This window comes from Cavia porcellus, unplaced genomic scaffold (genome assembly GCF_034190915.1).
Source record: "Cavia porcellus strain 051 isolate PalLab524CR breed Dunkin Hartley unplaced genomic scaffold, mCavPor4.1 scaffold_14, whole genome shotgun sequence".
Taxonomy (NCBI): Eukaryota; Metazoa; Chordata; class Mammalia; order Rodentia; family Caviidae; genus Cavia; species Cavia porcellus.
Window position 1 is genome coordinate 43731125 of NW_026947497.1, and position 26575 is coordinate 43757699.

The following is a 26575-nucleotide window of genomic DNA, read 5'->3' on the forward strand; positions in this document are numbered from 1 at the left end:
GTTTCTGTCCCCGCTTCTCTCCTCCCGCCTGCCCCGCCGCCTGCCTTGCTTCCCCTGCCTAGGTCCACGGCCACGGTACGTACGATCTGCACGGCCTCGCTTCCCGCTGCCTGCCCGGCGGCCGCCGAGGGGAGAAAGAACGGGCGCCCTGCTGGGGGTCGCGGGGGTCAGGGGGCAGCAGACGGCGAGTCCCCTCGCGGGAAGGGCGCGCTGGGAGCGGAGGTCCTGGGTGGCCGGGCTCCCGCTCTTCCCCCTCCGCGGCCTGCATGCTGCGTCCTGCGCGCTGCTCACCCCGTCCGCGAGGGCCCGGCGGGCGCTGACCTGCTGTCTGCTGCTTTCTCCCCAGAACACGGCTCTAGATAAGGAGGTGCAGATTTTCTGCAGCAAGCACGGGCCAGAAGGCGGCAGACCCGCGCCGGAGCCGCGCTCGCCCACGCCGCCCCCTGCCGAGGAGCCCGCGGAGCCCTCCCCACCGCGCTGTCCTCCTGCGGCCGCGGGCTGCGCGCGCGCGGGGACCTGGCGCCGCCACCGAGACTGAGCCCTGTCCCCGCGGCGCAGCCCCTCTCCCGACTGCTGTGGGTACCCTGGCCCCGTGCAGGGCTGCGGGGGACCCGGGTCCTGGTGTCCCCAGCTGGGGCCTGGCCCGGCCCACACTGCGCACTCTGGCGCCAGTAGCGACCTCTGCCGTCAGCGTAGAGACCGACGTTGTCCCCAGTGACTTGGTCTGGGTCACTGTTCGCAGCTCGGTCCGCACAGATTTTGTAGAAACACCGGGTGGGCCGCCACGAGACTCCGCGTGTAAGTGCGCTGGCCAGCGCCCTGCCTCATGGAGAACACCGCCGTCCCCCTGGTGCATGTCCGGGAAGAGGGGACCTGAAAGCCTCCTCGCGTCCTTCAAAGTCGAGCGCGTGGCCCCTGCGGCCGCTGTCCTCCATCTGACCCGCAGGCGGCGGGTGCCGGCACGCTGGAGACAGCTGGGTATTTATTAGAACACAGACCATACGGTGGCTTCTTCCCTCCTGACGAGGATTCCCCGCCCTCCCCCATCGGCATCCCGTGTCGCCCTGGCGTCCTCACCCGCTTGTCCTGGCCGAGCGCGGCCGGGCCAGGCAGGAGGTGCCCTGGACGTCCCGTCGCTAACCTGGAAGGCTGCTGGCAGTTTTCCCTTTTTTCCACCTCCCTCCTCTTTGTAAGAATTCCACACGGTCACGTGTTTGGCCTCCCTGCTGGCCCCTGCACAGGTGGCTGTGCGCAGCTCATTCTCCCTGTTAGACGTTCCCTTCCCAGGTCCCCCACCTGCAATAAACTCTTCCCTCTTCAGAAAAAAGCCATCGAGGATGGGCAGAGGCTCCGAGTGGCTGCTTGGCAGGGCGCGTGGTGACCGGAGCTGGCTTCCAGGAAGGTCCGCTCGGGAGGACACGGAGTCTGTGGTCACACGTGTGGGAACTCGGGCCACAGCAGCTGCAGAGTGAAGGCCCCCGTGGGGAGCCGCGGCCCGAAGCTCAGGCTTCACGGGAGCCGCGAGCCAGGGCAGCTGGGCTGGTGTCATCTCCTCCCTCGGGCTGTGCCGCCCCTGGCCCTGCCTTTCGCTGTCTCCCAAGCCACATCTCTGCCTGCCAGCTCTGGGTGGTGACCCTCACGTCACTGGCCAGGTGCCTGGGCCGTGCTGGCCTCGCCTCTGACCCCGCTTCTGCAGGCTGCACGGTGCCCCTGCCTAGGCCACCCAGCCGGGCTGCTGACAGGACAGAGCTCTGACGGCCAGTGCTGGCCCAGGACCCTAGCACCCAGGCCGGTCCTAGAGTGCATGTGGGCTTCCTGGGTCCCTGGCTGTGGCAGGGCCAAGCTGCAGGAGGGGCAGCTGTGACACAGGTCTAGGGTCTAGGACATTTTGCTGTGTCTGTGCTGACTGGTGTAATAGCTTTCCCTAGGGATGTTGTCATTCTAGAAAGGAAGAGCTGATATACAAAGGCAATCAAAATATATGGTGTTTATATTTTTAAAAATTTGTTACAAGCAGTGTGTGGCGGTAATCTCAGCACTCAGTAGGCTGAGGTGGGAGAATCTGGGTGAGTTAGAGGCCAGCCTGGGCTGCATAGTGAGACTCTCAAATACTGTAGTAAAAGACACATTGCCATTAATCTCCCTCATATGACTCTACCCCGCTTTGAACACATGAGTACTGTCCTCCTCGTCACTGAGGCAGTTCTGGAGTTCTTTCTTAAGCATCTTTATGGTGAATGCGGGGCGCCATCTGACAGATGGAGGCACAGGCTGGTCAAAACATTTCGGTGTCCCCGTCCACCTTCCTCACTGCATCTGGCCTGTGCGGCTTCCGGCCCTTCCCCAGGGTCAGGACGACCACACGGAGCAAACAGTTTGCCTTGGCTCCAGCCACTGTGGCAGCCACTGCAGTGCAAGCAGACAGGAAAGAGACTTCGAGAACTGCCAGCAAGGAGGACGGCAGTCACCAGAGGGAAACAGGCGCATCCTGAGACCGCAGTGCCAAGGAAACAGGCAGACTTAACCACCACATGGCTTCTCTCCCGTGAGGCTCCCCAAACATAGAAAGACAGAAGCCAGGTAATAGGAAGCAGGGAAGTAGATCTCCCTCAAATGGGGAGGGGACTGAAGCGTAAAGACGGGTGGGTACCCGAGCCAGCCCCTGCGGGACGTGACTGCACTAATAGGAGATGACCGGCGAGCCCACCTCGGGGAGTTAGCAAGTGGTGGGAAGAATGCGATCAGGTGTTTAAGGCAAAGGCCATCTTTTGGGGTCATGGCAGTCTAATCCAGTTTCTATCACATTTCATGAGGGTGGAGAATATTAAAATGGGGAGGGGACAGGGTCCCTGCTGTCCAGTGATACCCAATGCCTCCCTCCCTGGAGTTGCAAGGTCCACAGTGAGGAAGTCAGCGTCACCCCAGCAGCGCTGCAGGCTTGAGGACAGATAGCTTTGCTCCCCTAGAAACCTGGGGAGATGCATGGGGGTGGAGGAGGAGCCCGAGTTCCTGTGAAAGTGTGACCTTCTCATGAAGGCTGGTGGCATGTAAATAGCTGGCCCCGGCCCTGCATCAAGGTCCTCACTGGACAGGCCAGCTGCTCGTTGGCCCATGTGCCATGCAGACATCTGCTACACTCCTTTGGTTTTCAGACTCCGCTGGCCCAGTGGCTGCACTGTCACAGGTTTGCTCCCTTTCTGAGCCGGGGTCGGTGTCTAAAGCAGCTGCCCTTTGGAGGGGTAGAAGGGAAGGGGTGGCATTTCCTCTTAAACCTCGGCCCTTCCCTGCTGGGCTGTGAGTGCGTTTGGCTAAACTCTCTCAGCGCGGGGTGGCTAACTGGTGAGACCTGAACTCGGAGATCCGATGGTCCGGACAGCTTAGTTACTAAAGAAGGCATTGGTTAGCGTACTGGAGAGAGCGCTAAAGCAGTTACTGTCCCATGGGAATGAAGTGCAAGCCACGTATGTTCCGTCGCCAAGTACTGCATTAAAAAAAATTGGTTCATTGGTATAATATGTTTTATTTAGCTTCATATGTCCAAACACACATCCCAGGTATTCAGAACATGACTGTTGACATGTCACCCTGCCTTGCTCTGCATTTTTGGGATCCGGATTGTATTCGTATACACAGCGCAGCTCAGATCTGGCCAGCCCGGTACAAGGGCTTGAAACCCGTGGGCCACTGCCCTGGCTGCCCTGCGTCTCTGGTAATGCATCCACGCTCACAGAGAGGATCCATCTAAGATGAGCAGGTTAGCAGGTTAGACCCGGATCCAGACTTGTGGCTGAAATCAGAGTCCTGGCTCTGTTCTGTAACTCTCGAGGGCCCTGCCTGGCTGGCGGAAGGGCAGGGGTGAGGATCGAGTCCCTGACAGCCCACGGCAGTGGATTCCATCCGGTGTCCTGAGAGCCCTGAGCAGGGAGGGGTGGGAGGCCCTGGCTGTCAGGGGCTGGCAGAAGAAAATTTGTCAGATATTTATTAGAGATGGAGGCTGGGGATGTAGCTCAGTGGCGTAAGTGCCTGCCTGGAGAGTGTAAGGTCTGAGTTCAATTCCCAGTACCAAAACAAATGCCTGGAGGTGACTGGAGGCTCAGTGCTGTATATGACTGTCTTAGGGTGGAGGGAGGGTACAGGCTTCATTTCCCCAGGAGTTTGCCAGAGCAGGTAGGGAGGAGTGCCAAGTGCCAATTGAAGTGACATGGTAATGACAGAGTGGCCCGGTGTGGCACTGGCTGCTTTACACAGGGTTGATTTGGGGCTGTTGGCCATGGGCAGCTACCAGGGACAGCTGATGAGGCTTCATCCTCTCGCTCAGCCGCACAGCCCTGAGATGGAAACCGATGCCCCACATTTAATAAGCTCAGCCAGCTCATCCTGCCTGGGTGATCTAGGGTCTTGGGGCAGGTCCCCTGGTATGGAGGCTGCCCCGTTGGGTGCACAGAGGTGTGCTAGAGGGGAGACTTCACAGCTCAGAAGCCAGCGGGAGCAGGGTGTTGGGCTGAGTCCTGTGGTGGCAGGCAGGGCTGTCATATGTGTCTGTCTCGCAGGAGCCCTCTGAGTAAGACTGGGTGCGTTTGCCACAGCGCTGCTCCCTGGCCGTCCTGGGGGTGTGCCGGGCACAAAGGCCTGGGCTCAGCAGCCTGGCTTCAGCGTGGCGGGCTGGGTCCCGAGCTGCCAACTGTGGGTAAGCAGCTGTCAGGGCTCAGGCTGAAGCAGAGTCTGGGAAACATCTTTGAAATTACCCAAGTCTAGGGCTTCTTCTTGCCAGGCGTCATCAAGTAACCATTCTGCCCAACTCTCCCACCATCCTGGTTTTGGCAAGGGAAAATATTCCCAAGTTTGAAGCAGAAAAATAATTTCACATGTCCTATGCACAATCCCTGAGGCCTCAGAATCCCCAGGAGTGTCTCAAGTGGGCCTCTCCCAGAGTGGGCTGCCCAAGGCTGCACCACCCTCCCCTGCATTGGAGGGCAGGTCAGGACCGGCTCGGTCTAAGCCAGCAGTTAGGGCCACAAGGGACACATCAGTGTGGTAGCCAGCATGGGGCTGGCACCCACAGTCCTGGCCATCGAGGGGACCGACACAGGAGGTTCTCGAGCCCAGGAATCCAGCGTCAGCCAGAGCAGTGTAAAAGTAACCTGGTGTTGAAAGAATGATCTTGTAATCAGAGAAATGCCTCACAGACTCACCTTTTCAAAGCTGTAACAAAAATCTGAACGGTGTATCTCCCCATCACGTGACAGGAAATGGAACGTACAAGGGCTGTTGTACTTGCTGTTGTGTGGTTTTTATTTATCTGCTGCTTTGTGAATTTCCCTTCCTTCATCAGAGGAGGGTGTCTGGAAACTGCAGCCTCCATTCCTCTGCTGCAGTGAGGTCTGGGAAGCTACAGGATCCGACCTGATTCCTCCACTGCCGCCCACAGGGACGCAGAGGGCAGCGCTGCGTCTCCACCGAGTACAGGGTCTACACGCCCAGCTTTCTGTGACTGTGGCCTTGCTGTGGCCCAGGGTGACCTCGCATGAGGCTGGGCGGTCAGGGCTGCAGCTCTGTATGTAATCTGTCACACCAGACACTGGCGGCCCGGCAGCCTCTTTGAGCGCTGTGCTCTGCAGGGCCTGAAGCAGTGAGGTGTTCCAGCCTGGACGCCTGGGCCTCCCGCAGGCCATCAGTGCACAAGCTGACCCGCAGGGCTGCCCTCTGTGTCAGCCACCCTTTGGGGTCCCATGCCAGGTCTGCTAAGTACAACCAAATGATGCTTCTTCAGTAGGTGAGATGAGCCTTTTAATTGAGTTTATGTACACAAACATTGGTTTGTGGACACTTTGGGAACATGATGCTCTTTGAGAGGTGAACTGTGCACAGGTTTGCACTCACACATTTCGGATTTTCATAAACTGATCAGCTTCCTCTGCAGAGTGCCAGGGGTTTCTTGAAGGACAGAATTTCAAGGCTTGCCTGGTCACACTGCACTGGGAATAGATATGGCAAGGGAAAATGCTTAATTTCGTGAGGGGATGCATGTGACATCACGGTGCCCAGGTCCTCCTGTCCCCCTCTGATGCCTCTCCAATTTCCCTTTCTCCTCCCAGTTCACTTACATTTATTTGAAGTAATGGTGTTTTTTCAATTTAGTTAAAACCAGCTAAAGATAAGTGAATGCTGAGTAAATCCCATGAAATACTGTGCTGCCTGGATTCTGTCCTGAAGACATTCCTCACTGAAGGTCAGGAAGCTGTCAGTTTCCTGTCATCCAGGGTCTAGAAACAGTAAAGGATGCATGCCAGAGACATTCGTTTGCAAGTTCCAGTGGGCAGGGCTCCGTTCACTGGGCCCGAGGCTTGGGCAGACCGGCAGCAGTGGGTGGTGCCTGGCATGTGAGTGAGGTGCTGCTGATGGCTTGCATTTCCAAAGTGGAAAACTCACAGGTTTACCACCAGCCAGGATGCCAGTCAGTTACTTTACCAGGAACGTGGCTATTTCTATGGTTTTAAATGTAGCCCCCTCCCTCCCATTTTATCTTCTGTTACTTTTCAATAGCTTCTAAAATAAGGATGGGCCTTAGATGAGCCAGGCCACACTGTAGGGTCCTGTGGTCGTTCATGGGATTCAGGCCTGGCTCGTGTATAGGTGCCAACCTGCCAAGCAAGGCTGTTCTACTATGTGGGGAGCCTCCTGTGCTCACTATGAGAACCATGGCAGAGCCACTCTGGGGTGGTATGCATGTTTTAAAATTAGGGGTGAAAGATTCCTGGCAATTATTATTCTATTTTATTTAGGTTTTTTTCTTTTTTTGCCAAACAGAACTGTTCATTCCAAATCTTGGCTTTTAGAAAATACCTAAATGTATAGGAAAAAGGAGAAAAAGGGGAGAGGGCCCAGATAGGCAAGATGTATGATGAACAGAGATGATGTCAGTTCTGACTCAAAAGTTCACAACATACAAAGAATTTATTTATTGGAATACAGACCTTTTCTCAAATATTTTTCACAGATTTTCATACAGTAACCTACTAGAAAAGTAGAATGATACAACACTAAAATAACATTGTTTCTTAGTACAAATCACTAATCAAAAGACAGGATGAGGTGGTTCAGGAGTGAGGGAAGGGTGTCACTGCAGCACCTGGGGGCCTTGCACTGTACCCTGAGCCAGGAGGGCTCTGCCACCTGGGCCGGGCCACCCTCGGGAGCTTTTGTACCTGCACTGACTTTCAGAGAAAGCGAAGGTTGCGAGTCCAACAGCATTTCCATCATTTCATCTTGTGCTATGAGGAGATCAGGAAAAATGGTAACTAGTTCACACTTGTGATAACTTAGATCCTTTACGTTTACCATTCAATAAAATAGCCTCCCCCAAAACACAATTCTCTAGGTCTAAAACATGCTTGAAGAAGAACATAGAAATACTTCATTGAGATATTTTAATTTACATTTGCCATAATTTAAACATTACTATTTAAATCCAGAAATTTGAGTCTTAAACACAATTGTTTGGAAAAATACAGGACAAAAAATACAGGACTGAAAGTACAGCATAAAACCCTCACCCCAGTATTGTAACTCATTTCCCTACTGGTAAAAGCATGTTTCCCAAAATTACAGGAACATGGGAAATGTTTTTCATAATATAGCTAGAACAGTGGGCTTATTTGCTACACTGTCTGGTTTCTCTAATTGGTGAAAATAGAGTTCTCATTATGACTAAAAATATAGATTTTTTTTAAACTACTAAGAACCCAGCAACTAGTTTATGCTTTGCTGTTCCCCTCCCCCCAAAAGTCAAGCAAAGTCTACAAAAATAGCAATTAAATTTTAAAAATAGTTTGCTCAGTCAGCACACTGAAGTTACATTCAGGTACAGTAGCAATGTCAGTGCTGGGGGCCTTCCCTGCCCAGCCCGGGGCAGGGCCGAGGTGGGCCATCACTTCAGTAGCGGGTTTGGTATTCATGATGCCACCGGTTGAAGTCATTGTAGAACAGGACGATGCTTCCCGAAGCCATGCCGGCAATGATGCACCTGCAAGAGGCCAGAGGGAGGGGTTTAGAGACCCACATTTCCAAGGCTCTGGTCCTGGAGGAGGAGCTCCTCCCCTGACCATGAGGACCCAGCACAGCTCTCTGGTCTGTGGTGAGGGCTTGAGCAGCCAGCTGTGCAGGGGGCGTCCCCCAGGCCCCAACACAGGACATCATCTCTGAGGCAATCTGGAGTACTCGGGCACCAAAGAAGCCACCCAAATGCTGCTAGTGATAGTGATGGGCCTAACAGGTGTGCAGCTGGTATCGAGAAGGGAGGAATGTGAGCCATCCTTTGGGCCTGGTCCTCAAACACAGGGACTCAACAGTGGTCACTAAGATGGGAGCTCCTGCCGAGGAGCAAGGACAGATGGGGAGCAGTGGTATTGGTGAAGGTGATGGAACCCAGGACCTCTGCCCTGAGCTGCATCCTCCTGCCTGTCTCCCAGAGCTGGGGTTACACACGTGCTCTGTACGTGGCCCTGGGGGCCTTTCTTGCAGCTATTCTGAGGTCCTCCTCTCAACAGTTTGGTTAGGACCAGCCCTTAGGAACTTGCAGCCAGTACCCTTCTAGCAAAATCAGGAGCTGTGTCACTGTGAAAAGTCACCACAAAAAATGCCAGGGTGGAGGATAGAAGCCAAGCGCTAAGGGATGCAAAAGTGGGTAGCAAGACTGAGTGAGTCCTTTTGTACTAAGTGCTATTTTATATGTAAAGAGTGAAGTTCCATCAAAAAATAGAGATTAGCAGAATGGATAAAAGACATCCTCAAACTGCAGACTGTCTATAAAACACTCTGTTCTGAGGTACTATAAATGGAAACACAGTGACCTTAAGTCTAATCAGATAAGAGTTTAAGTCAGAAATTGTTACAAAAGACAAAGATACGACATATACCCCAGAAAGTCAAGTCATTTGGAAAATATTCAAAGTTCCATATGTACATCAAACATCTGATTTCCATATTGCACAGAGCAAGTATTGAGAGAACTGAAGAGAGAAATAGTTTTATGATGACAGGTTGGCAACTTAACTTTCAGTAATAGGTGGAACAAGACAGCAGATAAGGAAATGGAGGACCTGGACAGTATCAGAAGCTGGCTGGACCTCACACACATCTAGAATACCCACCCATCCAGCAGTAACTAAAGGTACATTTCTCTCCAGTGTGCATGAACCACTGTAGGATAAACCACATATTAGGCTTCAAAACAAGCTTAATGATTCAGTATGACTGAAGTCATATAAAATTCTTTTGATCGTAACAGTGGAACAGAAAATCAACAGGAAAATTAGAAAATTCACAAAATTGTAGACCTTGAATATATTTGCCTTCTTTCACTATGAACAAAGTACTTGAAAAAATCAGTCCTCTATCAATCATTACTCCGTGGTCAGAAGCTCGTGGCGGAGGAGAGCGGCTCACCCCATGGCAGCCAGGAAGCGGAGTGCAGGGGAAGAGCCAGAGGAGGGCCAGCAAAGTCCCTGTTACAGCTTGGGACTAGATGTCCCCCCAAAGCCTCATGTGGGGCTTCCAGAGGTGGCTGGATCCACCGTGTGTGCTGCTGGTTTAAATGTGTGACACTGGGATCGAGGGGGTGTGATTGCTAAGTGAGTCCATGGATTGGCTTGATACACTTCTGGGTAGGATTAAGGATGGCCCAAGCTGGGTGTGAGTACTACCTGCCTAGAGGGAGTACAAGGGACAGAAAGGGCTGCTTGATACTTGCTGCTGCTTCCCTACTTTTCTGCTTTGCTGCCTTCTGCCTGCCATGAACTGTTTATCCTCTGCAATGCCCTCTGCCTTGGAGCCAGCCAACTATGAACTGGAACCTCCACAAACTGTGAGCCAAATAAACCTTTTCCCCTTTAACTTTGGGTGTAAAGTATTTTGTCTCAGCAAGGTAGAAAGTAACTAAGATAATCCTTAAGGTCTTGAACCCATGACCCAACCCAGGCACACCCAAGTGTGTGCTTCCCTGAGCTCCTGAGCAACTCAGGCCAACCAAGTTGACAATATGAACCATCATGCTGAACAACAATGGGTCAGGATAGAGGAATATTAGAAAATACCCTGAGATAAATGAAAACAGGATGTAGCAAAAGCTCTGCTAAAATGCAAATCCCTAGCTGTGGACACAGACACTAAAGGAGAAAATTTTGAGTTAATGTAACTTTGTACTACAAGGAACTAGAAAAACAGCAAACTAAAACCAAAGCTAGCAGAAATAGAAATAGAGAAATGGAATAGAGATAAAACAAAACTGATTCTTTGAAAAGCTTCAGCTGCACTAAAGTACTTCAGAAAGGGACATGAGAGAAATAATAAAACATTACTAAGGAATTAGTAGGAGCAACTACGTCACGGCACACTGGATAGCCTACATGAAATGGACCAGTTCTTAGAAATAGTATACCAGAGCTGAATCCTGAAGAAATAGAAAATCTGAATAGATACACAGAGGTTGAGTCAGTAATAAAAATCCTCCTCCTAAAGAAAAGCTTTGAGCTATCTGGCCTGTTGGTGGTTTGTACCATATACTAAAGGAGGAGTAACACCTATCCTCTTCAGACTCCTTCAGTGAGTACAGCCTGTGTCTGGTAATCAACAAAAAAAATCCTACACATTGCAAACCCTCCCTTGTGAATGTGAATTCTTTACTTGCAAAATACTAGAAAGCTGAACTCCCTAGTGTGGTAAAAGGATTGTGTATGCACCATGGCCAAGTGAGTCCCCCACAAAATTAAGGATGTTTTATGCAAAAACTATATATTAAGGATAACCAAAAAACCAAGTCATTATTGCAACTGATAAAGACACCTAAGAAAAATTTCTCTATAATCTAGGACTAGAAGGAAAATACCTCACATGATAAGGAGCATTTATGAAAAACCCACAGCTAACATCATACTCAATGGTGACTCAAGGTTTCCTCTATGATCAGGAACAAAACGAGGATGCCCACTTTTACCGCTTATATTCAGCATGGTACCTAGAGTACTACACAGAAAATTTAGCAAGAAAAAGAAAAGTATCTAAATTAGAAAGAAAATGGTCACAGATAACATGACCATATAGTCACATGACATTAGGAAATCATAAAGATTATATATACACCTCAGTCAGTAAATTTACAGATAATGCAACCAACATTAAAAATCAGTAGCATTTTATACACTAATAATGAACAATCTGAAAAGGAAATATGCAATTCCATTTACAATGGTATCAGAAAAAATAGGAATTTATCCAAGAGAAAAGCTTTCTATACTGGAAACTATGAAGCACTGCTATAATAAAGACCTAAGTAAATGGAAACATACCACACCCTCATGGATTTGAAGAGTATTGTCAAGATAGTGTAGTACTAACCCAAATGGTCTCTAGACTCACTACCACTCCTATCACAACTTCCACCACAGAACTAGAAAACCCATCCTACTTTTATATATAATCTTTAGGAATTTCAAATATCCAAAACAATCTTGAAAAAGAATTATAGTAGGAGGTCTCACATTTTCTGACTGTAAAATTATAGAACTACAGTAATCAAAATGGTCACATGGGCAAAGAGACAGACCAACAAAATAAAGCATTTAAAAGGAGGCTCACAGGACCGGGATTTAGCTCAGTGGCATAAGTGCCTGCCTTGTAAGCGTGTGGTTGTTTGATCCCCAGTACTAAAAAATAAATAAAAAAGTAAGCTCACAAGTGTAAGCGCATCTAACTTTCCATAGGGTATCAAGATCATCAATGGAGAAAACAGTTTTTTTCATGTAGGGTGGGGAAAAGTGGGTATCTACACAGGAAACTATGAATTTGAACCTTACCTAATATTATGTACAAAAATTAGAAGAAAAGCTTTATGACCTTGGATTTTGCAGTAATGTCTTAGATATGACATAAAACACAACAAAAAAATTAGGTTTCACAAAGACTGCCTATGCATTAAAGAACAGCGAGAAGAATGAGAGACTCTTTAGTCCTCAGGAGAATGCACGTGGAACCATAAAGAAACCACTTCAGATCCACACGGGGGGCCACTGTCTATACTTGGAGCAGGAGGCGTTCACGCAGTGGGGAGAGTGGGGAGCTCAGGACGTTGCATGCTGCTGTTGGGGTGTAAAATGGTGCAGCCACTGGGGAAAAGGCCTCCTCGGGACACACTGTTCCTGTGTGACCTAGTGGTTCCACTGCTGCACACACACCCAAAACTCTAAGAGGTCCCACACGGGTGTCTGCTGGTCAGTGCTCATAGCACATTACTCATAGCAAAGTGGAAACAACTCAGGTGCCAAAGAGGAATAAAAACGTGGCACATCCGAAGAACAGAATTTGAGCCTTGGAAAGGAGCGTGGTCCTGACTCACCCACACAGCACTCTGAGAACGTGCTAGAGGCGAGGCTGGCAATGAGCACTGTGTAAACTCCCCTACACCAGGGCCTGCAGGGTGACGTCTTGGTGAGGGGGAAGGCGAGTGGGAGACTGGTGGTTTCTACGAGGCCCTACCCCACCCCGAGTGTGCACCCCACACTGAACACCACGAGCAGCTTGTGGATGCACTTTATACGATGTTGCCATGATAAAGACAAGGACTGCACATTAAAAGGAAGTAAGGTGCTAGATAAAAATGATCCTCCCCAAACTCACCTCCTGGGGAGTTTGAGGACTTAAGTCAGAGCCTCAGTGGAATTCCCAGGGACAAAAGTAAAGGTTTTCTTCCTTTTCTCATATATACAGCTCTCCCAAGTTAATTTATGAAGTTATGAAGTTTGTTTAAAAACACAGCTTCCTGGTGAAGTGACTGAGGCCCTCCCTACTTAGCACATCCTGCCAGGGTCTGGGGCAGCCTCTGTAAGGCAGCCCATGCTGCAGCCAGGCGCACTTGGAGGCCAGTTCTGCCCTGGCCACCCCAGGCCCTGCCTCCCGCCAGGGAGGAGTTGCTTCCCATCTGACCACCGCCATTGTTGGGAGACCTCGGCTCCGGCCTTACCTCTGGTCATAGGAGAGGGCCATAGCCCGGATTCCTGCGTCACAGCCTGGGTAGGCAAAGAGCTGCCTGAGGTCAGACACCTGCCACACCCTCACCACACCGCTGTCTCCTCCTGTGAGCAGGTACTGCCCATCCCGGCTCAGCTGCATGGCCTGTGGGACACAGCGAGGCAGAGTCAGAGGTGCAGTTGGGGAAAAGGGCCTCAGAAGAGAAGGTCAGGCAGGGGTGGGGGGGATTCTGCCACTGCTGTGCCGAGGAGGGGAGTGACCTAACCTAGCGCGCTCAGGAAATGGACTGCCGACGACCTGCCACTCATCAGGAACCAACTAGACAAGGTCAGGCAATGCCAGTGCTTTTGTTTGGTTCTACTCAGTGTCCGCTTTGCAGGAGGGAACGGGGGAAGCTCTGGTGCCCATGAATGCTGGCTGGAAGTGCCCTGCATGTGCATCCCACCTCTGTGCCAGGGAGGAGGCACAGTATGGATGCAGCATCCACCTGCCCACAGCCCGGCTGCAGGGAGGCTCTGTCCTGCAGCGCCAGGCAGTGGGCACCTCACTCCCTCCCTCAGAGCAGACCATACGGACTGAAACTTGACCCTGTGAAACAGGTGCTCTCAGATGCGAGCCTGTGGCACTAATGCAGAGCATTGCTCTCCTGGTTTCCTGCCTGGTTTTACATCTTTTAGTGCTTGGGGAAAATAATTTCTCATGACACAATGGTACTGTGGGTTTCAAATCTGAATGCCCAGAAATGAGGTATCGGGGTCCAGCTGCTAGCACACACCTATGGCTGCCTTCACAGGGGGATGCTGAGCCCGAGACCTGGCCACTGCTTCCACCGCTCCTCCCTCCCTAATTCCACAAGACACCCTTCCTGGGATCCTGGGGTGGCACAGGGCCTGCCTGTCCTGCCTGTCTGCCTGTCTGTCCTGTGGCCAGGGAGATCCAGGCTGTGCGAGCAGCTGGAAACAACATGCTCTGATTTCTGAACTCTATTTGCACTGTTATGCACTCAAAAGGTTTAGTGTAGCTGTAAGTCTTTTAATTTCTACTTTAACCATTTTTCAAAAAAAATTATAGTAAAGTGGGTGCTGTTTCATACCCATTCAATTCATAGAAACTTTAGTAGTCTCTCAAGTGCACAAAATACAAAAACAATAAATACATCTAAGAAATAACCCACATGTGGGAGACAATTGTGAGATGTATTCTCTAAGTCTTTTTAATATGAGCAAAAATGAGCATCTTTCTCCCATTCGTCTCACATGCAGCAAACTCTGAGGGTATCTGGGAAGTGCAATGAAGACTGCACAGTAATTATTTACTACACTTAATTCACTGATAAAAATCCATTAACCTCATGGTTGCGGTTTGCTAGAATTTTATACTTGAGGGTTTTTACTGGATAAGCGCTATATTAAAACAAATTAAAACCATTAATCTTTAAGTCTTTGTTCTAGTAAAGAATCTCTAGCCCTACTTCTGTCTGGAATGAAAAAAAACCTGGACTTTTAGGACTGCATTCAAAATGAACCAGGTACTTTCTGAGGTAGAAAACACTTCTGCTGGCCTCTCCAGATCCTGGGGGCTTCCTCTGGCTGCCACAGCCCAGGTGACGGCCACCTGCAGGCGTCTTAATGCTGAGGCTGGACACGTGACTGCCTGGGTTGCTAGGAGGGACTGCAGGCCAGGCCAGTGCAGTCTGCTGGGGACCACCACACCCTAAGACAGCTCCAGGAAGAGAAATGGGCCCAAGCAGTGAAACAGTGGTGATGCTTTGTTGATGGGGAAATAACTTCACTGCCTGACGGGCTCCCTGCATAAGTCTGAGCTGTTCATTAAGACGTCTAAACCTTGTCTCACTGATGTACTGGATACGCCGTTGGCCAAAATGCCACTGCACAGTCTGCTTAGACAATAAAAACAGGCAGGGCGCCTCCATTATCGCAGACTTCCCAGGCTGCCTGCAAGGGCTTGGTATTCCAAGAAAATTCACTTTCTGGGCTGGGCTGGTGACTAATGTGCTCTGAGCCCTCTCCTTACCAGGCACAGGCTGGTGCCAGGACACAGGGTCCACTGGCAGCTTCCCTGCTCCTGAGGAGCAGAGCCAGGAAAGCTGTGGGCTCTGGGGCCGCAGGCGCACCGTTGCTCATTTTAGGCTGGCTCAATTTAGTCACACAGTTGCCACTTGTGAGTTAGCATGATAAAGCGTGGGAGTGCTGGGGAACACAGTGGGTTGTTTAAGCCAGAGATCCAGGGGGAGGCATTAGGGAGACACCAAGGTGGCTGCAGGGCTGCCAGTCCCCCACCTGGCCTCAGGACGGGCCCTGAGCCTCAGGATTGACGCAAGTGCCACGGCACAGCTGGGCTGGGGAGGGATTTCAAATTATTTCATGGATTTATGAGTGTAGCTGACAATATAATCACAACTCAAAGTGACAGATGATCAGCATTATGACTGTAAAGAAAAGAGGAAGGGAAAACTCTCTGATGTGTACTTGGTTTAAGTGAAGTATTATGGGAAAGAAGGGAAAAATAAAAGCAGAGTGTGTCTGGTGGGAGCTGGTGGACTGCCGTGGAGACTCCTGGAGAGCAGAGCAGAAGCCAGGGCCTGCAATGGCACTAGTGCCAGCTGGTTAGGGGCTCTCGTTCCTCCACATCTCCCTTGTCACCAGCAACATACTGTGGGTCCCCTCATGTGCATGGTCACATGCACCCCTACCCTCAGCTGCAAAATGCCAGCAGTGCCCTGGCTTGCTTTTCCCTGAGCTTCACCTACAGCCGGGGGAGCAGCTCCCCTGAGAACATTGGCTCTGCCTTCAGCCTCTGGGCACCAAGGGGCCCCGGCATGGCCATTTCCTGTGCACCAATGTAATGAGAGGGAAGACAGGGAAGCCACAGCTCAGGCTAAAGCCAGCTGCCTTCACTTGCCCTGTCTGAGTCTTGTTTCAGTGCTAACCTAAGGAAGTCACCATCACTACCACCTGCCTGCTAACTGTGCAGAGCACGATTTTAGGTGTACCCGTTTTAGCTTTGACACTCAGAAAACAACAGTGGGCGCTAAAAATCCTTAATTTTTTTTTAAAAATGTGCTGCCAGCAAACCCCACCACCACCACCACATGAAATTTTAGGCCCTCAGAGGATCCCTGAGGGCCTCCCTAGTCCCTGCCAGCTTCCCCAGAGCCTGCCCTGCTTGCTCACCAGCCAGCCAGGGAACACTAGGGTGGTAGGCCACCTGTGGGCACTCACCCTGATGTGATCATCTGTGCCCACGCTGGCCTGGAGTGTACCGTTCACGCTGAAGGTGCAGAAGTGGCCGTGCTCGTAGAAGATAACACAGTGGCCCTCTCGTGAGGCCTGGATGAGTTTTGGTCTCAGGCAGTTTTCAGGACCTTCCAATGTTCTTAGCAAGTCTCCATTCATGGAATGTATGAGGCATGGTCCTTCTGAGAGGGGAGGGAAGAGGAGGCGAGGAGAGGGGAGAGGAGGGGACGGGATAGGAAAGACAAGGGCCAAGTTCATTCCATAGTGAACTAGTTATGAAGTGTGACTCAGTGGCAAAGTGCTTCCCTGGCATGGGCTAGACCCTAAGTTCAGTCCCTATCACTGGAAAAAATGTAACAAACAAATGTGACCCAAGTCTTGTTTGTGGAGGAGGGTGGAGGGGTGGGAGTGAGGAACTGAACCCAGGGCCTTCACTCTGAACTATGTCACCTTTTATTTTTTGAGACAGTAGTATCACTAAGTTGCCCATGTTGGGCTCCAATTTGTGATCCTCCTGCCTCAGCCTCCCAGGATGCTGGGTTACAGGTATGTGCAACCACATCTGGCTGTGACCCGAGTCTTGAGCACAGGTCAGTCAGAACCAGTGCCACACTGTACTGTCTTGCATGTAGGTTATTCCATAGCACATCCTCCTGTTTGCCAGCTGTCACCGTCCATGGCAAGAGAAGAGCGCCAATGTCACATGCATTCAAATTCACTCTCAAGAGACAGGAAGTTACTTACTGTTATATGAAGAAATGAAAGGAACCGGAAGGAATAAAAGAACAGGATGGCTTTCAAGCCTGGGCCAGCTACACAGTGAGGCACACAATAGCCCAGGCCAGGGGTCTGGAAGCAGCTCCTGAGGCCTGAGCTGCCTTCTCCCCTGCCCACACCTTCACCCCATAGGGAGTCCTGGTGACCCCCTCACCCTAGCAAAGCCATGCACATGGGCTCCTTCTGAGTCTGTTTCCCTGTTGTCCCCAAAGCAAGCAGCAGTCCCCACAGCAATGCCCCAGGGTTCCATAAAGCCAGGATAAGGACAGGGAACCACAGCCCACACCCATCACAGCACTTCCATTTCTGAGTATCTGCCACATGCAAGGCACAGGGCTAGGACCACAAGCTACCTGAGTGCTAGGTTCCAAGACAGGACAAGTCAGACTAGCGAGCTAACTGCGGTGTGCCTTCCGCTTTCCCCTGCCTGCCTCACTGTGGCCACATGGAATCCTTTCCTGTTCCTTCCATGGCTATTGAAAGCAGCCTTTGGAAATAGGGTTCTCAGCCTTGCCTAGGCCATTCAGGGAGGTCATGTATTTCAGTGCGCTCCAACATAAATATACCAGGCAGTCTCTGCTTTTCCTAGCTCCAACGTGTAGGAACTTCTAGTCATCTCCTCAATGTCACCAGGCCCCCTAATAGTACAGTTAAACATTTAGTTCTTACATCAGTTACAAAATGCACTTCATGGTTAGCTCCTCAGTCCACAGCACACCATGCAACAGCTGTGCATCAAGAATGACAACCACCAGTAACAGCCCTTCTTTCAAAGTATGCAGGTGACTGGGAACCATGCTTCTTATCAGTTCATGTGCCAACAGCAAATGCAGTAGTTGTGCTGCATCCTCGTCTCCCAGTGATAAATGTGGATGACATTTTATAAAAATAGGCAATCACAAGTGGGTATTGGCCAACAAAGATGGAACTTGCAAAGATACACACTTAGGAGTGAGTGGGATGACAACCCCTCCCAAAGGTCTCTGGGCACACTGCCTTGCCACCCTGAGGAGTCTTCACAATGAAAGAAAATGCTTTAATTCTCAGTGCTTCGAGTTATAGTAAATGTTTTACTATTTTGCATGTTCTTAAATGCCTAGTTTTTCAATGTTTGAACAAAAATTTTCAGAGGCTATGGAATAATCGTATAGACTCCCATGGAATAGGGTCATCTGGCATGGTTTGGACTGCACTGTCACTTTTACAGCCCTAGGATGGCCCAGGAATGATAGGTATTTTGCATGTCTAATCTGGAATACGTATAGTCCAAGAACTCCTATTAGCTCAGAATGTATGAAATTACTGGGAACAGGAAATCTAATAGTTACAGAATTATTGCTCTCTTAATTTCACTGATGAATTAAGTTTTTAAACACAATGCTCTCAATATTTACTATGCTGTGTTAGCTAGACTGTTACAGTCAGAGACACAGATAAGGTGACTCTAGCACTCTCTTTCCCCACCAGATAAGCCTAGAACACATCAGATGATGGTACTGTTTCTGTCTCAGAGAAGAGACAAAGAGACGGGCAGATGATTCCAGTGAAGTAGCACTGACTTGGAAACAGCCCTGTTTCATGATCAGATCTTGATTTGTCACAAGTGCTCCTGGGATACTCGCTTGATTGCTCTGGCCTAAATCTGCAAGACTAAGAGCACTCCCTGCACAGAGCTCCAAGCACACCAGCCCCCAGCTCTAGAACCTCTCCATTTCTCCTTGGTGCCCTTCTGGCCCCTACCTGGGCCCCGAGATTTGAAAGACAGGGTCAAGAGTTTCCATTCAGGTATGAGATACAACCCCGTCCAGTCAGAGGACAGAAAATAAACCAATACCAAGATGGGCCCTGCTCCTGCCTCATGGAAGTAAGAAAATTAATGGGCTACTATTTTAGAACTCTGTAAGCTCTAGAACGGTGCTGTAAAATCATAATTTCCTATAGTAATGGAAATGTTCTGTATGTGTGCTGTCCGGTACTGGAGCCACTAGCCATGTGTGCATGTTCAGCTCATAAAATGTGAGTACTGCCACTAAGGACTTTAACGGTGATTTTAGCTAATGTAAACTATAATAACCCTATATGGCTATTGGCCACTACAATAGGCTAAAGTTTTAGAGGACAGGAAGCAACTTCATCTGTGTTAACTGGTTTAGAAAACAATGAGAAACATATACCTCTTCCAAAGCCTATTTTACCTTGAGAACCACTTAAGACCAGGCCCAGCTCCGCACAGATGGCCGCACACGTGATCTCATAGTCGTGTCCAGTCAGGATGGCCCGAGGGGTAGTGGTCTCACCTGCAGGAGAAAACATGAAAATGACAGTTTAGGGTCACATAGATTAAGTCATGACTTGCTCCTGATTCCCATCATGCCTAACCTTTTAACTTACAGTTTGAGAATTTGTCAAAAATGCTATTTTAGGATTAGAGCCAAACTATATGCTACAGTGAGATTTGGAGGACCACGTGTTACTCAATGTTAAGGAATCCTTATGGGTTATCAAGCCATGGGTTTAAAAGTTCAGGGTTAATGACGGCCAAAGCTGCATTCTGAAATGCCTCAGATGCTTTCCAAATACTGTAAAAATGAGCCCCTCCGTTAGGTCATTTATGGATGATAGAAAAGTAGGCCCTGTGGCTTAACTGACATTTCCAAGATGAGCTCCGCCTTCCCCCTCATCCATTTCTGTGGGGCTCGGAAACCGGCAGTGATGAAGGCAGTGTGACCAAGGACTCAGGATGGCTCAGAGCAGTCTTTCTCAAATACATGTTTCCTGCATCATGTACTTTTGTGATGCAGAAATCTTGTAGAGCACATTTGTCTTGGTTCATTCAAAGAACAGAGGATAAAAACCTAAGCCCTCACATGTAACTTCTGATCCAGACTATGGATTAGGGGAAGAGGGTCGGGAAGGGTCACAGAGGAGTATTCAAGTAACGTGAGATGTTTCAAACACAGACACAGCCAGGTAGAATGAGTCATCCTGAGTCTCTATCCAAACCAAAAAGTGACCCACACCAGGCAAGGCTGCAGCCCAGAGAGGTAACATGGTATCTTTGATTCATGCAAGTCACAAGGATCAGGTGGAGTCCAGTTAGCCGGAAGGGTACTAGTTTGACCTAGTCCTTTACTCTCATGGTGTCCAAGGACAAAGACACAAGCACCTTTGTCAGTGAGAGTAGGGCAGGCTTCTGCTGGCATCTGCCGAGTCCCTTGATGTGGACCAGCTTTGAGGCATGACTGGTAACTCTACAACCCCAAAGGGGCAGATGTGCCCAAAAAGCAGGTCATTACCACCAGCTATGAAGCTCTGCGGGAAAGCACTTGGCCTCCTAGTCCCAGACATGCAGCTGTCCTTAGCACAGTCACACAATCTGGAGAAAAAGTGCTGGCTCTGTCAGGGAAACCATCTCCGAGACCTGCTGAGCTTCAAAGGGCAAATAAATACTGCTGTAAACACTGAGGCAGCCTGAGGCTGGGTCCTGTGCTGGGTTGATGGATTCTCTGCCATTTCATGCAACCTTGCCTATTCTGGGTGTGTGTAGGGTGGGGGAAGTCTTGTGAAACTCAAAGGGACCCATGACCTGAGAGAAACAATGCCTGCTATGCAGGAAGGAGCCCAGCTCCAAGTCCCTGGCCACCACCCACAGCCAGAGGAGACCTTGGCTCCAGCAGCACGTGTCTACATGCATTGACACAGCTGTGTCTTCAATGTCCCTGGGGCTTTGGTGAAGGTGATTTAAGTCAGATCAAAGTCTGCATGCATGCTTAGTGACAAAGGGAAACCAGTGACAGACTGAATGGTTGGGGAAGGCAGCACAAGCGGCTGCTTTCATTTGATTCCACATGTAAAGCTTTCAAGGGCATCCCCACCTTAGTTAAAAAGTTTACTTAACATCTATAACAGAAACATCTGTCATAAAACCAGTTGTTTTCTTAAGAAGTCCACAACTTTGGAGAAAATGCTAACTTTCTGTTAGTGATCATCTTTGCCACAAAATTTAGAAATAAATATGCTGTTTTAAAAAGTTAACTTGAACTCTGATTCATGGTTTTCCCTTTTCCCATGAAGTTCTAAAGTCCATGAGATAGCAATGTTATTTTTGAAATTACTGTCTAACTACATCTCCTGGCAGCTTTTTAAAATTAGCAATTAAATTGTCACGAGCTAAGGAATACATTCTGCGTGATACTGTTTTGGTGAGAGGCGAGATGTGCCCTGTGTGTGGAATTGCCTTGGAATTCCTCAGCAAAGCTGGAGGTTTGAAGAACTGATGGCGAAGGAAAACAATCTCCACTGAAGCCTAAGCAAACAAAGGGCAGAGGCACTTGGTCCCAGAGGAGAATGTCACCAAGTACACAATACTTTCTGTGTTCTAAATTTCAGACTGTTTTCTCAGAAGCATAGTGGAGGAAAAGAACAGACTGCTGTCAGTTGCTTTCCTTCTTGAATGTAAGCACTGAAATACTGTATTAAGAGTTTTCTAGGGCTATAAAGTCAGAGTTCAGACAGCTTCACGATTGGCCCTGGAAAGTGGGTTAAGATGGACACATTCTTTTTTGTAAAGTCATAATTAAATTTTTATGAGCATGTTTTACTTATAAGATGCCAGTTTCCAAGAATTCAAATTATACCAAATCATTTTCACTCCACAAGTCAGAACCACACACATACAGGTAATTCCAAAACTGAAAAAAAGCGTTTTCATAGGGCCTGATCTCTAAGTAAAGAACTAACTGTTCAGTGCTAGGACTTTAGTTTTGAGGTTTGGCAAAATGTTTTCTAATTAAGAAAACAGTTTAGACAATTCAGGAAATATGGGGGGGGGGGGACAAAACAAAAAGACAAAAAGAGCCACAAGAAATCAAATGCATAATGGCAGACTTAGGATCTTTAGGGTCTTCTCAGGGAGTTAGATAAAAACACTCATTGGATTTCCCATAAAGAGACTGCTCAGCTCCCTGAATTACTAGGAAATGAAATTGCATGGCATCTCACAGCCCTCACCCAGCAGCATCAGGCAGGAGATCATTCACTCTAAAAGGGCTCTCCCCTCTTGCTTATGCGTTCCACTGTATGATGAGTGTCCGTTCTGCAGACCGAACATTCTCCATGTTTTCTCCTTGCCAAAAAAGTATGTTAAAAAATACCTGTTGGATTTTTGTTAAATTCAATAAACTAAGAACTTTAAACATTAAAATTTCACTACAGAAAATGTAATTATATGATATAGGATGTAAATCAAATGATACACACTGTTTTTAGTTGAATAGACGTTTTGGGGACCACATGGAATGAGCTTACCTAAGCAGAGAATGCAGGCTTTCTCTGTGGCTCATGGGATTGATTGTTTTATTAGTTCCATCCACATACATGGATGTCCTGGATCACAGCAGAGTCTATGCAAACAGCCCACAAAAAATAAAGACAAAACACCTCCACATTTGTGGAATCAACCTGTCACCCCTTCATCCCAGTCCCCACCTCTTCTCACCATGTGTTACCTGGGAGGGTGAATACCCAGAGGGAACCAGTGACACAGAGAAGAGGATTCTGGCCACCTTTCACTTTCAAAGACACCAAAACCATTACCAGTCTCTCACTGTAGTCTCCAAAGCAAATGAAGGGGGGCAGGGGAGAATGTTCAGAAAAAATCCAGGCAAATTCTTTGATTATGACTTCTAATAGTGAATAAATACCAGCAGTCTTTACCTTTTGCTTGCTGGGATAGTGGGCTTTCACAAAAGCTACATATTCTGAAGCAGGATACATTTCCCTAAGAATTTTAAAAAGACTTACTGCTTGAAAAATCGTCGCGGCTTTCAAGAATGCTGAGAGAAAAAATTTACGTTGCTGCTGGTTTAAGAGGCTACACTTCAGATTCCTAAAGGAAAACCAGAAGAAAAAGAGCACAGACTTCTAAAATGCTTTGAAAAGCCTGAGCAGTTACTTCCAAGCAAAGAGTCTTTGTCTAGACAGAAGGTTTATGACTACTGATGCAAATCGTGACCAAAGGCTGAAAAGGATGCTCTGCGCATCTTTATGGAGGACTTAGAGGAAGATGAGCCAGTCAGTGAGATTAAAGACAGCCCAAATCCTTCCCGGAATACCAGGGCACACCAGGTTTTAAAGATGTGCTTTCCTCTGTGCATAATCATGGATATCACTAATAACTTATACTATTATAACAACCCAACCTGCATTCAAACAGAGCAGAAGCTCTCTAATCCCCTTTTAGCATTTATGCTGGGCTTATGTTTTAAAATATTAGCTCAACTACTTTAACATTGATGGACAGAATAGAAATGTTTTTATTAAGTGTTTCTTTGGTGCCCTCATACTGTTAAGCATGTTTCTCCATCAAATCGACTCTGAACCACTTAAAACTTTATACCTGAAAGGAAAGAAGAAATGGTAATTTCCCTAGTATACTGCTCATAAATATCCAATAAAAAATACTTAAGGTGTATCTCTATTTAAGGAAAAGCGGGTTAATAATCCAGGTAAAAATAGACCGCACATATTTCTGGGGAACTTTTAGTTACTTTTTAAAAAATTAATAAAGCTCTTAGTATTTTTGGCATCATCTCCTTGGTCTTATGAAAATTAAATCACTTTAAAATGCACTGTAAAGTTCTACTTTGCTATCAGTAGAGTGAATCCCATCCATTCATAAATTCACTGTCTCTCCAGCAGCATCTATAGAGTGGGCTCAACATTTCCCTAGTCCTACTTTTGTAAAAACAAAGCAATTTCTTTCCACTAATACTTAGCGGTCAGGTGACTTGGGCTATAAATTAACACAGCCCGTTTGTTCCTGCATCTATTCCTTCACGTTCATTGCATCAGTAGCATTTATTGAAATGGATTTTGTGCAATGCACTGTAGAAATAAGGAAAAGAATAAAATTGGCCTTTCATTTTAAAGTCACTTGATTTTACATGATCATTGGTGCCTAGAAATGTTCAGCAGTACTTACACAGAAGAAATCAGATGATCATTGGATCAAATTTTGTCAATGAGCTTACTGTAACCATGCAATTATAAATGCCTATGTTCTTTAAGGCCTCAAACACAATACTGATGTTCAAACTGCTTACTACAACTGCTTTGTATGAAAAATCAGTATTTAAGATTAACAGGAGACCTTAAATGAAAATGTCATTTTCTATATTAGTAAAATCTAGTGTCATCTGATCCATTAGGTAAAATGTGAAACCTCATTTCATAAGGGTTCATAATACAAAAATTTAATGGAAGAAATTCTGAAATTAAGTATTTTGTGTATGGAGGGGTATTCAGATGGAACCCTCAGCTAGGTAAGTACACTAGCACTGAGCTATATCTCAACCCCTTAAAGACTAAAAAACCCCAAACAAACAAACAAAAAACAACTACATAATAGTTAAGAATGTACAGATTTAAAGCAACAAAAATCTAATTATATAAGATTTGCCAGATATTTCCCACAGAAAGATGCTTCTGTTTTGCATGTGTCTTTTGTCCCACTTTAATTACAGCTGATTGCTACAAAATGTTCCTGTGAAAACTGAACATGAAGCTTTCTCATGTGGCTCACCATAATGGTAAATCAAGAACGGAAATGGCTTCCCTGAAGTGGAAATGGGTGTGGCTGCTAAGTGTTTCTTAAACCTTTCCACTAGCTTCTTATGTTTTCAATGGGAATTACACTACATTTTAATTATGCAAAGAAAAACTATTTGAAATTTTTCTCTTCATTGGGTCTCTACCAACCCTCTCCTCACCTCTCTGTTCATTATGGTCCTTTTGATGAAAATATGTTGATGAGACTGAAAAGCAGAATCCAGAGGGCCTGCTGTACCTATCTTTAGGGTGTGACAAGCACAAGACAGAACTTTTAGGGAGCTCTCTCTTGTTAATAATATTAGAATTATTAATGAGAATAAGATAATGGTGTGAAATTGGAAGTTCCTACAACAGTTCTTGTCCTCCTTGTATACTGTATATAAAAACTGAGGATAAGTCATCCTCTAAAACCACCTTACATGTTAAGTTTATAGGAGTATGTGCCTACAGTCATGTATGTGGTAGTTTTTTAGAAATACAAACTCCCAGTGGCTAGGAGTGTACCTCCATGACAGACCAATGCTTAGCCTAAGCAAGGCCCCAGGTTCTATCCTCAGCACCAACAACTAAGAAAGGGAAAATACATCCATACCTCAGCCCCCATCAGCTAGGGCAGGTTCTTCCTGATCTAGAATGGAGATGGAGGCACTTTGGGTCCAGAGCAGAAAGGAAAGACACCTTCTAATCTCTCTGTGCCTCATCTGTGAATCAGCGTGTGGCAAGGGCGGTCACCACACATAGTGTAGGGTTGCACTGACTTGGAAAGTGGTTCGGATAGTAACTGGCCTCTGGTCAGTGCTTCTGAGTAATCCTCCGCGGCAGCGGCAGCAACAAAAGCAGAACGCTGCTTCTTCTCAGCCTGTTAGAAGAATGACTTGCAGTGATAGTGGAACTTTGGACCAGGTAGAAAAGCTGTGTGTTTTTATTTCTTGTTAAGGAGAAAATACTCCTTAACTTGCAGAAATTAGACTTTGATTTCTCCTGCTTACCCTTGCTTGTTAGACTTTCCAGCTTGGCCTGAAGACCCATCCAAATGTGGATACACCTTGTACCACCCCAGAGGCTGGGCATGGGTGGCAAAGGTGTATTACAACAGTCAGGCACACTTCCGCAAGTTAGGACAGGGCCCTGAGTCTCCTGTTATCAAAGGAAGATGTACACATTGCCAAGCACTCAGAGAATTTAGCAAATTACGAAGAAGAAAATGAGTAACTGCATCCAAATTTCATTACCTATAAATATTGCTAACATTTTGCCTGGCTGTGATTCCAGATTTTTATATGCATAGTATATATGTAGAATATGAATATATACAGGTGTAAAATCTTTTTTATTATATATGTAGTCTTTTTTATAATTATCAAAGTAACAGCATATGAGGGGCTGGGGATTTAGCTCAGCGGCATAAGTGCCTGCCTTGCAAGCAGGCAGTCATGAGTTTGATCCCTGGTACCGATAAAAACGCAAAAGACCAAAAAAAAAAAAAAAAAAGTAACAGCATATGCGTCCACATCAATATTACAAATGTAAAGTGTTTCTGTTAATGGTTATATAATACTTTATTACAGAGATCACATTCAACTTATATATTTTTAACCTACTTTCATTTACTTAGTTTTTGTTTTAGTTTTTGAGGTATGGTCTCACTATGTAGCCTAGGCTGGCCTCAAACTTGCAGCAATCCCCCTGCCTCCATAGAGGGATTGTGGGCCTGTGCCACCATGCTCAGCCCATTTCCCACTTTCTTGAGACTTTTCATTTATTTATTTCCCTAAGTAAAGCTTGATTTTTGGCTCTAGTTCACCCTTAGCTCCTGAAGTTGCATATAAATGTCTTGAAATATAAATATTAAAAATCCCACCACCAAAAAGAATACAGATAGATGGAAAATTGTAATAAATTGTTCAGCT

The 26575-nt window shown here is 47.5% G+C and overlaps 2 protein-coding genes across 15 annotated transcripts in view; one reads left to right on the forward strand and one right to left on the reverse strand.

The window, feature by feature from the left end:
* Dclk2 (doublecortin like kinase 2) overlaps positions 1-9891 on the forward strand; it is a 152493-nt gene extending 142602 nt beyond the window's left edge. For 4 of the 9 annotated variants that reach the window (XR_010039213.1, XR_010039214.1, XR_010039216.1 and 1 more), the window contains one exon: positions 347-488. Coding sequence is in view for 5 of the 9 variants with exons in the window: in XM_023560286.2 (XP_023416054.2) it covers positions 347-538 (192 nt within the window). In the remaining 4 variants the exon portion in view is untranslated. Of the gene's footprint in view, positions 1-62; positions 76-346 lie in introns of all 9 variants that reach the window. The other 5 variants (XM_023560286.2, XM_063224394.1, XM_063224395.1 and 2 more) reach the window with 2 other exon arrangements.
* The window catches only part of Lrba (LPS responsive beige-like anchor protein), a 662281-nt gene continuing 642641 nt past the window's right edge, over positions 6936-26575 (reverse strand). For 3 of the 6 annotated variants that reach the window (XM_003476894.5, XM_013160174.3, XM_063224393.1), the window contains exons 54-57: positions 19250-19351; positions 16263-16459; positions 13013-13164; positions 6936-8023 (exon numbers count right to left, since the gene is read on the reverse strand). In XM_003476894.5, coding sequence (XP_003476942.2) covers positions 7933-8023; positions 13013-13164; positions 16263-16459; positions 19250-19351 — 542 coding nt within the window. In that variant the 3' untranslated portion in view covers positions 6936-7932. Of the gene's footprint in view, positions 8024-13012; positions 13165-16262; positions 16460-19249; positions 19352-26575 lie in introns of those variants that run through there. The other 3 variants (XM_063224392.1, XR_010039211.1, XR_010039212.1) reach the window with 3 other exon arrangements.